Source organism: Drosophila arizonae, chromosome 2 (genome assembly GCF_054131065.1).
Source record: "Drosophila arizonae isolate 15081-1271.41 chromosome 2, UAZ_ARI_1.0, whole genome shotgun sequence".
NCBI classification, from domain to species: Eukaryota; Metazoa; Arthropoda; class Insecta; order Diptera; family Drosophilidae; genus Drosophila; species Drosophila arizonae.
Genome location: NC_142922.1, coordinates 18,291,153 through 18,304,268, shown reverse-complemented (window position 1 = coordinate 18,304,268; position 13,116 = coordinate 18,291,153). Strand labels below are relative to the sequence as shown.

The window sequence follows — 13,116 nt, the reverse complement described above, 5'->3', positions numbered from 1 at the left end:
TGTGCTTCTGGCCTGGTCTTAAAAGCGAAAAGCCATTTGTATTCATTTGAAATTAATTTAGCATTCATGCAAGGCACAAGACGCGCCAGCCGCAAGAGACGCAACTCAGCAGCAGCACCAGCAGCGGTAGAGGGGCGGGGTGGACAAAAGGGGGGCTGGGGTGCAGCGAGAGCGAAGGGCCCTAGTATCTGGAGCAGTGGCTTGCTCAATATATGGCGCCTAAAGCTGAGCGGCAGAGCTAAGCAATGGATAAATACGTGTACGTGGCATACATTTGCGAGCAATACAAAAGACGAGCCAAACAATTTGCTCCTAGAGCCGTCGTCCTTTGCGCCTTTGCTTATCGATAAGCAGTTGACGGCTCCACACTCCGCCCCCACCCGCGGGCACTTGGCTGTGCACTGCGGAAACTAGCTAGGCTGGCTGCCGCCACGCTCGAGCCTCGGGCCTCGAGACGTGCGCCTGCTCCACTAATTTTAACAAATTAATTGGCAACAATAAATTTACTTGCAAAAAGGTGCGCAGATAGCATCGCCCATAGGTTCTGCAGCAATTGGAATGTGATAGGGAGCCGTGGGTGGGGGGAGCAGCTATAGATTGCTTCACTAATTTGATTCGCTCAATGACAGACACTTAAGCACCGTTATACACCTAATATATTTCAGACACCCACCAGAGCTAAAAGGCATGCGGCGCACGCTCTTTCTATGTAAAGCAAGATTAAGTTTTCTGGGAGAAAAGTGGTAGAATCCCTGTCTGCATTTTAATTTCTTAATTAAATGATTTTACTACAATAAATCTCAAAAATTAGGCGAATAGATATGTATATGTTCCATGTACAAATCTAATATCTAAAATTGATCAACTATGTTCTTCTGCTCCAGGCAATTAAGACAGTCGCTTTTATTATCTTACTATCTTGGGAATTTCAATGAAGAGTTTCATTTGAAATTTTTTCGAATTGTAGTTCTTAATGATTTTATTCATTGCCTATTTCATATAAGGATTTATAACATATATATTTGCATTTATAGATTGAAACAACATTTTTTTGAGAGCATAGCTAATTAAGTTATCTTAGAAGTAAAATATATTTGTCACCCTACGATACGTACATATGAAGAGTCATACATACTTTGACAAATAATCCATATGCACATACATTAAGTTTCATACAATGCTTCGTATATAAAGTTTAACAAACTTATGAAGGCGTCAAGGCTTCTAGGAAAACTTTTGAAAACTTAGATTTTGGCAACTATCACGCAAATACCAAGAAAATGAACATAATCAACCAAACTTGTTGGTGGAAAACCTCGTGGATTAGATGTCTTGATTTCTTGTATTATATCTGAAAAAAGAAGAAAAGAATATGAAAAGAAAACAATACAACAACACACAGATGGCTTGAGGTGTAGCTTAGCATAAGACGCTATAGAAAGCTTGGCATGTAGTCAGATTAAACTAAATTCCTTATGGACTGGCCAGGGCTTGTCAAGCAAGCAAAGCTGTGTAAGTTGCAAACATTTATTTTCTTTTATTCTTTACGAACTGTTGACCACATCTAAAGCACCTATCTGCGACATCAAAGTTGATAATGTGTGTAGAAAACATTTTTATTTACGCAGTGGCCACAACAATCAAAAATGCCAAAAATAGTTGCTTTTGTAAACAGCAGTTTTTGTCCTATCTCTCTCTCTCTCCCTTTCCCACTCCCTCTATATATATACATATACTTTTATTTAAATTGATATATGTATATTTATATATATTTGCTTATTAGTCCTATATATAGCCATCTATATATTTATATTAATATATTCTATTCAGCTTAGGAAATTCGCAATGAAACTGCGAGCTTGAAACGCTTGAGTGCCCTCATTGTCCGCTAGGTGTCGCACTTTGGCATTTATGCATTGTTCTGCCCAAAAGCAAAAATTTACATTCAGCCGCCGCGTACCGAGCGTTTTTCTAGTCAAGCACTCTCGACCGAAAATTTGGGCACTTTATTTATTAGGCTGTAAGCCCCGGCCGTTGAAATGCCCCGCCGACTTGCCCTGCCCTTCAGGCCGGCGAGGGCCGACCCCAGCTTGGCTCAGACGCAAAGCCAAGCGCTCATCGCGTCCCTCAGCTGTCCGGCCATGTTGTGCGGGTATGTTTTGGACGGCTCGTTGCGGGTGTAGGAGGCTACGAGGATACGCTTTCGACAGTAACATTTGCAGGCAATAACACGCAACATTTGACACGGTAGGCCGAGGAGACCGCAGCAGCAGAAGCGCCACCTGTGCATTGCAGGTGCTTGCTAGGGGCAGAGGAGGGGCAGGTGTCGGAATGGCCTCACAAATCTTTCATGACTGCGACGCGTGTACATAAACTCAAATTGGCCTATAACTGTCTGTTCAATTGTTTTTGTCGCATGCGACGAGGACATGGGTCGGGGGACGCGTCGGCGGGCCTTGCATACCTACATATTGCGGTAAAAATCACATTTCTGTGGGCTAGCGTAAATCATTCATGTGCGTTGCAAAGCCCCCAAATGTCGACTATATTAATATGCCAAAACGAAGACATGTATACGGCGAATATTCATTTGTACGTGACTATTGAGCACGTTGCGCTCGGGTCCGCATTCCGAGTACCAGCCCAGCCGACGCCATGCGATGCGATGCGATCCGATGCGATGTGATGCGACGTCGCGACGGGACGAATTGAGTCGAGTTGAGGCAGGTTGTGCTAATAACCCAGTTAACCTTAGAATCGTGGCCACACACTCTCTATTTCAATGCTCTCTCCGTCTATCTATCTCTCTTTCTCTCTCCCCCTATCCCTTGCTCGCTTTACCACCTGCAACAAAGTCAACCCCTTTGCCGGAGCTTTAAAGTTGGGCGAAATGTGTTTTTTTTGTCCACTTTGGTGCTTATTAAAAATGTAAAGAAAAACGCAAATTAAAGTTTCATCCTCTCACTCTCTCTCTCTGTCTCTCTCACAATCTCTCGTTTGTGCGCGACGCGACTGCGCTGTTCGCTCTCGGCGTCAGCGGCGCTCGTGAACGATGCTTCGGCTCGCATTCGGCTGTTTGTTGCTCTCGGCCAAGGTAGACAACGACACGCGCTGGCTGCTTGCCTGTCTGATGAATCAGTTCCAATACGTGAATCCTGCCGCTAGGATGCACGCTTACGCACGGTCGTTGCATTCGTAGCTTACATTGTGGCACATTTAAAATAAAACAAATAAGAAGAGAGAGGGAAAAAAAAACAGCTTAAGCATAAAGAAAAATAAAGTACAACAACGGCTATTTAATAACTGTATCCCCAGTCGAACCAACAACAACAATAAGAACACGAACGTTCATCACGTACGAGACGGATACACAAAAATGCGAAGCTCACGCGCGCGTGTGTGTGTTGTGAGTGTGTGTGTGTGTGCGAGTGAGATTGTGAGTGATTGTATCGGTGTGTGCAGTGCTTATATGGCATACCTATAGAGCTGTACCTAATATGCCCATGCATACATATACATACAAATAAAATAACACAAAGGCAACGTTGTCGTCGCTCACCTCGTCTCTCCGTCTCTGTTCCCCGCTCCCTGCCCGCCGCTCTCCACTCACCGCTCCCCGCGCGAATTCGCGTCCGTGCTGATTGTCGTTGGTCGAGTGCTAAACGGAAATATTTGGTAGTCCAGACTATTGCCAGAGAAAATACATATTTATAAAAAAGCAACCGAATAATAAAAGCAGAAAAACACAAACGCTGAGCCGGAGAAAGCAACAATGCCAGTCCAAATGAGCGGCAATTGAAGCGGGAAATGTGTGCACACGTAAACGTCGAGTTTCCAGTAATTATTCCGCATTGCGCAATCGATTGCCAAAATAAATCAACTCTACACAAAAAATAGAATTCTGAATTGGGCTGGAAAATGGCACCGGGACAAAAGCAATGCCAGGAATATCCAAAGATCAGGTGCTTAAAGGTAATTTATTTCCAGATATTTCATTAAAAAAAAAAAAAAAAAAAAAAATAAAAAAAAATAATAATAACACCTGATTCAATTTAAAACACGTTTTAATTAATGGTTGGAAATATATAGAACATACTTACTAATACGTTTTATTGAATAAAGAGGAGTTTAAATAAAATGTACTTGATAATATCGAGAAACTTTTAATCAAAAAAATATTATATTATAGTAAAAATATATATATTATAAAAAAATATATATTATAATTTAATTTATAATATAAATTGTTACTATGATATAATATTCTTTTGATTAAAAGTTATTTTTAAAATATACATATTTAAAAAACTAAACGTAAGAAGAAAATAGGACTCAAGAGCTATAATAGAGCAAATAGAAGCTCGGATGTTTTTTAAAAAATATATACATAAAAAAAAAAAATAAATAAATCAGAAATGTATAATTTGATATTTTATATAATATACAGTCTTTTATGCCTAAAGAAGATAATACAGCTCGCAATTTCTTTAGAGGATCATCAAAGCACATCTAGAGAGCTAGCAGAAAGAAAACATAAAATGGATAATACACGACTTTTAAAGAAATAATGGCTGTGAATATTTTGAAAAAATTCTACACCATATGGTGTCTAGATTGTAAAGAGCTCCCTTTTGTGTGTGACATTGACAGATATGCGGTTTTCAAATGCCGTTCAGAATTGTAGCTTAGCGGCTGTCCGGACCTGACGTTTGTTTGTTTGATTTCCATGGAAAACTGACGATTCAGGCCTCGGGCGATAATTCTTTATAATAGCAGCGCAAAATGCTCATGCAAAAAAGGGACAGCGGTCAGAGGCGCAAACACATAAATACAAATACACCCACACACACCCACAGATACACTGAGGCTCGTAAATATATATATTTTAAGCGGGGCTCTGACCAAAACAAATAGCGGGCCACACGAACCCCTTGACCCGAGTCACGCAGCTAATTGGACTGACAACAAATATATATATATGTGTGTGTGTGTCTGCATACATACAAACGTATATTCACATATATATTCAGTTTTGAGTAATGGCCCCGGATTATGAATATTTTCCCGTGGTAAATATATTTTCATGGAACTTTAGTACTTCTGCGTTCTCCACTTGCACCGTCGCAGCTGGAGAAAAAAAATTATTTGGCTGTTCGCTTAGCTCACAATGGTTGAGCGAAAGAGCTATAAGGCCATAATATTCCATCATAAATTGTACACGTAATTTATAACAAATACACTGAATATTACGAGTACTTGCCCGCTGGAGAAATGAGTATTAAAGCGTATAAATAAGCACTAACTTGGTGATAAAGCTGGCTCGTTTATCTAAGAGCCGTACGCTGAACCATGCAACTCCCCGAAATAGTAATTACAATAAATTATTCTATTAAGCACTGGCTGCGGCCCAGCTCCAGCTGGAGCTCGAGTAGCCCTCGTTTATTCAATTGCCCTGGAATTGGGGAACATTCACAAATTCATTTCTAATTCAATCTGGCTTTCGAAATGTGTGTGAAGGATATTCAAGTTACAAATTCGAAATTCGATAAAGGGGATTTAGCATCGGCAACGTGTACTCTGTTATTAGCATTTACTGTTCACAAGCTATCTAATTTGAGATTAAAAGCATTTCAAATAGCCCATTATTAATTTGCTCAATCTGGTTTACCATAGAATTTTACGTTTAAATTTAATGTGGGTTTCTGGGAATTTCATAATATAAAATGTTTTTTTTTTTTTTTTTATTAAAATGTATTTTCTTCCCGATTCTATTCCGAGAATCTTCCATGTCTATTATAAAATATTTATTAATTTAAAAGTAAGGAGAGATATCTAAAATAGAAAACATTTGCATAATTTTTCAAATAAGTCGAAATTGAAACCAAAATCCAGAAAAGGTTCGTTTATTTTTGTTTTATATTTTTATGTAGTCTACTTTTCAGAGCTGTCCCAAGTTTATAGCTCAGCCATTTTTATAGCTCTTGACGCTGCGTATTGCAAATTGTGTGCCTTTAGCTAATCAAATGAAATGCCTTAAAAAGCACTCAAATATCATTTGAGCCCTCATTTTAAAGATAATCAAGCATATTGCTAATTTTGCGTGGTCTATTCCATGATCCACTGGTGCGATGTCATGCAAATGTAATCCATTTATTGTTTTCGAATCAAATGAATTGTGTTAATAATAGTATATGGGCGTTTATAGACATGAGAGCTTAGAATTATTGATGACATTTCGGGAGACTGATATAAAGTGCATTAAATTAAGTAAATGTGTGGCTGACCAACTGAACCATTTTCGCGCCAGAAACCCCCATAAATATAATCTCTAATCCCTACATATTCATTGATGCCATAAATATAATACATGTGATATTCAGTGAGTTAAGTATTACATACTTAGAGTCCTTAGTACATATTGTAATGGCAAGTCAACAATTTATTTTGTATTCTTCTTCCAGACTCGTACAGCTTAGGTCTCGTTGTTAAAGCCACATTAAAGGTCAGAGCAGACAGCAACACTAATAAAGCAAAGGAAAATCAGCTGCCAGAGTTCATCGATCAACGTGAATTATGTCGCAGGACATGAAATTCAGTTGGGGCCCCACCCTCCGAGTGCTTTGGCTTTCACAACTGTGGCTGCTGCTGCTGCTGTTTGGTAAGTTTCAGGATCAAGATGCCAGTGACATGGCATTTAAATCGACACGAAGTAGCATGAGCTCATAATACTGCTGTTTATTTGTTATACACATACATATACATATACATATACATATATATACTTATATATATCCATATATACTCTGTGCACACAGCGCAAAGTGTCGATTGGCTAGTGAAGTCAGTTTGTTCAGCTGCATGTATTTGTTTTTGTATTTGTCGAACTTTAGATCAGATAAAGTGTTAAATATGGCGGGGCACGCCCCTTTGCGGTTCACAAGTGATTCACAACCTTTGCAGGGCTAGGGTCACGAAACATGTTTTGTTGGCTTACTAATTTCCTCGTTTGAATGCAAAGCTAATAACCTTTCGCCCGCACGCACTCGCGCGCTCACGCAAATCGCATAAATCTATATTAGCTGCAGTTTGAAAGACACCGTCACAGGTTGAGAGGCACAGGATAATAAAAGAATTTGCCAAATGCTTTATGGGCTTTGCTTAACAAGGCTGTTAAGTGATTTTCGGCTTAGCTTGACAATTTTGCTGTGGCCCATTAGAAATTTCATTTTGGCAGCGAACTGAATAGCAAATAGCAAATGGCTTTGGGTATGGAAAAAAGCGTAGCATACTTTCCGGCACCTCGACAGTTTGCTTTGTGCACAGAGTATGGCGCCGTCGTTTTCTTTTTAACGACAGCCTTCTTAATTATTTTTCTTGTTATTTTTATTACCACACAGAGAGCGGCCTGGTCATCAGCGAAGTGCCTCCACATTACTGGGAAACCCCCTACTCCCAGCCGTATTTTGATAACTCCTCACGACGCGAGGTCACGGCGACCGTGGGGCAGGCGGCGCTGCTGCATTGCCGCGTGCGGAATCTGGGCGACCGGGCGGTAAGTTGAACGATGTTTGGGGTCAAGCCAGGGGCACGCAATTAAAATGCGCCCAGAGTCAAAGCCAAACATTATATATGTATGCATGGCGCACAGACTGTGGGACAGGGACCGCGCCTACAGAGGGACAGGGACAGGGCAGACAAACGACCTGCGGCGAGCGCCTGGCAGATTTGTAGATTACTTTTAAAAGATTACGCCATAAAGTTGGTGGTCTAACCACCGCAGCCCCCAGTCCCCACCCAGCCCACAGCCAACAGCCCTAACTCTGTTGACTGACTATACCCGTCTCGCTCATTTGAAGTAACCAGTACTCTTTCTTTCTCTTTCTGCCTAACACGCACTCTTTTTCTTTGTGCCTTTCTCTGTCGCTCTGTTTTGCTGCCTCGCTTGTTGGTTTGTTCTTCCGTTGTTTCTTGCTCTGGTTCGCGCATTTGTAACACGGCTTCGCTTCCGCTCTCAGCGATTTGTTAGCAAATGCAACAACAGGCGCTTCCTCCAGCTAACCTCATCCAGCCACGCCTCCTGCTGCTACCACATTGGTTGCTACCTCAAAAGCGCTGTGGCTGTGCAATTATGCGGTGTAATAAATTTTGTGCTGTCCGTGTTTTGTCCCGACCCGCTCACCTCCGCTCCGTTGGCCCGTTGCCCCGCTGCCCTTTGACCCCAACGACAGCGCTGTCAGCGAGTGCGTTCTGTGTGTGTGGGCCAACTTTGCGCCCAGACAGTTGAATTGAGTAATTAACGCTTCGAACTGCAAGACAAACCGAGTCTGACAGACAATCAGCCAGTCATTCAGCCATTCAGTTATTCAGCTATACAGCTAGTTAGTCAGCGAGTCAGCTATTCAACCATTCAGCTAGTTGACAACGCGTTTCTAATCCTCGACAAAGACAAACGCATTGTCACGTCTTATATGCAGCTAATTGGAGGCGAGCGCACACAACTGCGTGTCAATCACAGCTGCGATCAGAGATAGAAAACACAAGAAAGTACAGTTGCTGACAAAGATTAAATGTGCTGTCACTTAAAGAGGAGTTAGGTATACCAAAAAGTGTTTTTAAACAAATAATTCCAAATGAAATGCCAATTAAACAGTTTATTTTAGAGAACTTCGCAAACACTGTTCCCATATTCCCCATGTTTAAATTAAAAAGGGCTATAGGAAAAGTCTTATTAATTATTTCATAGTACCAAAAAGCAATTACGGTACGCTTAAATTTTCTTTTGGTTGCTCCATAATAGTTCACATTCATAAATGTTCTATTAAATTTCTTAATTAAAACAAATGTCAATTTGCAATGTTCATGAATGTATTCACAATGGCTTATGACTATTCACAATTGCTGGGCAACATTTGCCAACAAGACTTATATTTTTTCCTTTCGCTCCTGACGTTTATTTTAGTTGTCAGTTTAATTTTTTGCATTCAGTAAAAGGGGTTAAAACAAATGTACAAAGTTTTGAATTTTTTGTTTCCTTTTCCAAAGTTGCAAAAGTTGAAATCGGTTTAAGGAACTTGAAACTATGGCTTAAATTCAATTTGTTGAGTTTCAGTTAAAACAAATGGAAGCACAGGTCGCAACATTTTCCCTTTGATTTAGTTTGGGGTAATTGGCTGAGTTTAGTTATAGAGCCCCTCAGCTCATAGGGGTCTTAAGTTGTCGGGATTGAAGTCGCGTTTGTAAGGCCCTAAAGTTTGCATAAGTAGCAACTCAAAATAATTATTTTGTACCCAGATTGTTTATTCTGTTTGCAAATCATCTTTGACTGCAAAAGCTATGTACATATATATATTTGCAAGCTTATAAAAAGGTCCTTAGTTGGTATTTAAATAGGGAACTATACACATATATTTTTCCTAGCGAGTTTCCTTAGAGCACTCCACTCTTTCGTAGCCATTAATTAACGATTTACTTAATCTCCCTTTTAAATAGAGGTAAAAAATAGTACGAGCAACCCCACAGGAAGCTTAAGTGCCGGAGTCTGTGAACAGTTAATTATACGTATATATATAAGACAACATTATATGAATAATCGGCTTAGCTCAAGCTGGATTCAATAGCGCTTACAATTTTGAATTGCCTTTTGTTTGAATGTTAAATGAGTTTTCATTTCGTGGGCGCTTCCTTTATTTCCTCTGCTTCCTTTCCTGTGCAGGTGTCATGGATACGCAAGCGGGACCTGCATATTTTAACCGTGGGCATATTGACCTATACGAACGATCAGCGCTTTCAGTCGCTGCACTCGGAAGGCTCCGACGAGTGGACGTTGCGCATATCTTCGCCCCAGCCACGGGACTCTGGCACCTACGAGTGCCAGGTATCCACAGAGCCGAAAATCAGTCAAGGCTTTCGCTTGAATGTTGTGGGTAAGTAGCTATGCGGGTGTGTGTGTGTGTGTGTGTGTGTGTGTGTGTGTGAGCCCTTTACTTTTAAGCATGGGAGCAATTATTTGTATTGTGCGGTTTTTTACAGTGTCGCGCGCTAAAATTCTTGGCAATGCGGAGCTGTTCATCAAGAGCGGCAGCGACATTAATCTCACCTGCCTGGCGATGCAGTCGCCGGTGCCGCCGTCGTTTATCTACTGGTATAAAGGCAAGCGGGTCATGAATTATTCGCAGCGCGGGGGCATTAATGTCATCACCGAGCGCTCGACGCGGACCAGCAAGCTGCTGATAGCCAAGGCCACGTCCGCCGATTCCGGCAACTACACGTGCTCGCCAAGTAGCTCAGGTGAGTTGTCTCCGCCAAGCTGCGGTGACTGTCATTTCCCTACCCACGCTGTCCTCTCCCTCTCATTCTTCCTCCTCTCTCTATCTTTGTGCCCGTTTCTGGCTCTCCTCGTTTTCAACATCTTCATCTTCATCTAGTTTAGCACCAACGTCCTTATCCGCCTGTCTGAGTGTCTGTGTGTCAGTTGCAAGTCTCGTTCTATGCCCGCTGGCAATTAATGTGACGTCGCTTGCCAACGGCATTTCCAGCACAACCAACACAAGCAGCACAGCCACCTCGTGTCACCTCGCCACCCTCGCTCCCTAGAGATGCGCACGTGTCGTTTTTTTATGGCAGGTCACAAACATAAAGATGGGTACGTGCAAAGGTCGTGCTCAGGTTACATTCTGCTCGCTTTTCATATGTGTGGCATTCGTGTCGAGTCGGGCTTAAGTCGTATTATACCTTGTTGAGTCGTGTGAGTTTTGATTCGCGCTTTGCCATCTGTTCAATGTCCTGATATCTGAGATAAATTTGCCTGCTTCGAAGTTGTTTTCTTTCGTGTTAAGCATTCTCATATGAGCTAACTTTGACTCGCATTATCTCGTGCTGAGTTGCAAGAAAATTGTCACAGATTGCATTTAGTTGAAGTCTTATTTTGTCAGCTCAACAAATTAGATTCATCAGCTTATTGTAAGTTAAGTGAGCGATATAGAGACTATGCAGGGCCATATTTGCCCTCTCTTGTGTTGCTCTAGGCACGAACACGTTATGAAAATAGATTTTTTAGCACATAGACATCGTGGGGAAGTGTTACCACCAGGCGTCATTCATGCTCTCACGCCTCCCGTCCTTGCGTTGCACTCTCCTTTAACAGCATCTTTGTGTGTTTTACTTTATGTCCTCATCTTATGCTGAACCAGACTCCGCCTCGGTGGTGGTGCACGTCATAAACGGCGAGCATCCGGCTGCGATGCAGCATGGCAACAGCAGCGCCAGCTCCTTGCGCTCGATGTGGAGCCCAGTGCCTTTACTAGCCATCACAACGACGACAGCTGCGGTGGCTGTCACATGGAACTGGAACTTAAACTGGAACTGGAACTGGAACTGGAGCAGCGGCGGTTGCTTTGTGGCATCAACCGCACTGTTGCCGGCGGCGCTTGCCAAATGGTGCTGGAGCAGAAGTTGGAGCCTGAGCTGATGGTGGAGCAGCTGTTGCGGCGCGCTGAATGACAGCAGCCCCGGCCTAGTTGGGGCAGTTGCACTTATCTTCTGTTTAGTGTTAATGATGATGCATTTAATGTGTGTGTATGTGTGTGCTAGCAGCTCGATGCGGTTCATCAACTGAAAAGGTGTGTACATAATGCAAAAGTCCTTTAACGAGTATTATCTTTAAGAAATCCAAATACGATATGCCAGTCAAGTTGACTTAAAAAAGTATTAAGATGCAACATTTTTAAAACGAATAAGCCCGAAGCTAAGCTCTAAGATTGCATTCATCCATTGCATATAATCCAGAAACGAAAGTCTTTTCATTTTTAATTTTGGCAAATATAGAAAACAATTTCCATTATTACTTTTCTGATGCAGCTTGCTAAGAATTAATACATAAACAATGTTGGAAATACAAGTTTATGTTGCAACAAAATAAAATATGAACGAAAAATGAAAAAAAAAAAAAAAAAACAACAAAAGAGAAAAGAAAAACTTGTTCGAGCGCGCACCATGAAGTGTGCAGTAAAAACTTTGCAAATTTGAGTTAAAAGCGTTTTATGTTCCAGCTCAGCTTTTGTGCGACTTTTGTATACAAAACTCACCTGTAATTCTTTGTCATAATATATAGTAAAGATACATATATGTATAACAATACAGCTCACAGCAAAGTCCAGCCAAATTACACGCAATTTAATTTTGATTTCCCTTTTGGATTTAGGCATAATAGCAAAATTAATACTGAAATAATAAATGTAATGAATCGTGCGGCCAGCTACTGTGTATATAGTATAAATATTTGTTGTTTATCGGCTTGCATCATTCATTATTTGAATAAAACTATTGCATAATAACACAAGCACACGAATTACCAAAAAGAAAAAAAATGAAAAGATAATCCTACTGCAAAATGAACCACAATAATAACGATATTTAAGTGTTTTTTTGATTATGATTTATTTATTTATTTTTTTTTTTGGAAAATACGAAATGAAAATTTACAAATATTTCAAATCTGTGTATATCTATAAGATCTTGTCTGGTTGTCTGCCATCAAGCTCTATGTAGTCCATCAACGTGTAAAATAATTATAAAATTGATGATTCATAACTGTAAATTTAGTGCTCGATTTTAAGCGGTCTTGATAAGACTTTTAAGCGATAAGTATAAACGACCCCAAGTTGACAACTTTCAAATCACAAAAAAAAAAACAAAAAAAGAAAATTGATTAAATATAATAAATAAATAATGTTTTCTGTTTAAATACAAAAAAAAAAAGAGAAATAAAAATAATTAAATGAATAATGTTTTCCCATAATAAAAGTATGGTTATGGTTAAAATATAAATGCAACTGTTTGGATTTTAGGTGCTTGGGCAAAAGAAAATTCAATATGGGAGAACACCCTTGGATGTTCTTGAGCAAAGCTGCCCTCAGATGAACGCTAAGAAACAGGGAGAGTGAGATGGAGAGATACATACACTCAGTAGCAGCTACAGCAACTCACCTGCGTGTGTGTGTGTCGCACACCAATGTATTTAAGTGCTCAGCGCCGCGTGGGCCAATCAAAACGCCTTTGTTATTAGCCACAGAGCAATTACAAAGTGCACTCGTCATAAGAGTTTATACTCAACCGAGT

General features: G+C 40.6%; 1 protein-coding gene across 4 annotated transcripts; it reads left to right on the top strand.

The window, feature by feature from the left end:
* Positions 1 to 3,122: 3,122 nt before the first annotated feature.
* dpr4 (defective proboscis extension response 4) lies at positions 3,123 to 12,702 on the top strand. Of its 4 annotated transcripts, none has more exons than XM_089468609.1 (7): positions 4,237 to 5,897; positions 5,979 to 6,379; positions 6,462 to 6,658; positions 7,398 to 7,552; positions 9,713 to 9,923; positions 10,030 to 10,287; positions 11,190 to 12,702. In XM_089468609.1, the coding sequence occupies exons 3-7, from the start codon at positions 6,574 to 6,576 to the stop codon at positions 11,465 to 11,467; spliced, it is 987 nt and encodes a 328-aa protein (XP_089324735.1). In that variant the 5' UTR covers positions 4,237 to 5,897; positions 5,979 to 6,379; positions 6,462 to 6,573; the 3' UTR covers positions 11,468 to 12,702. The 4 variants fall into 4 exon arrangements, with proteins under 4 accessions (XP_017856336.1, XP_089324735.1, XP_089324743.1 ...); XM_089468617.1 differs by having other exon boundaries at positions 4,237 to 6,141; positions 6,206 to 6,379; XM_018000847.2 differs by lacking the exons at positions 4,237 to 5,897; positions 5,979 to 6,379 and adding an exon at positions 3,123 to 3,972.
* The last annotated feature ends 414 nt before the right edge of the window (positions 12,703 to 13,116 follow it).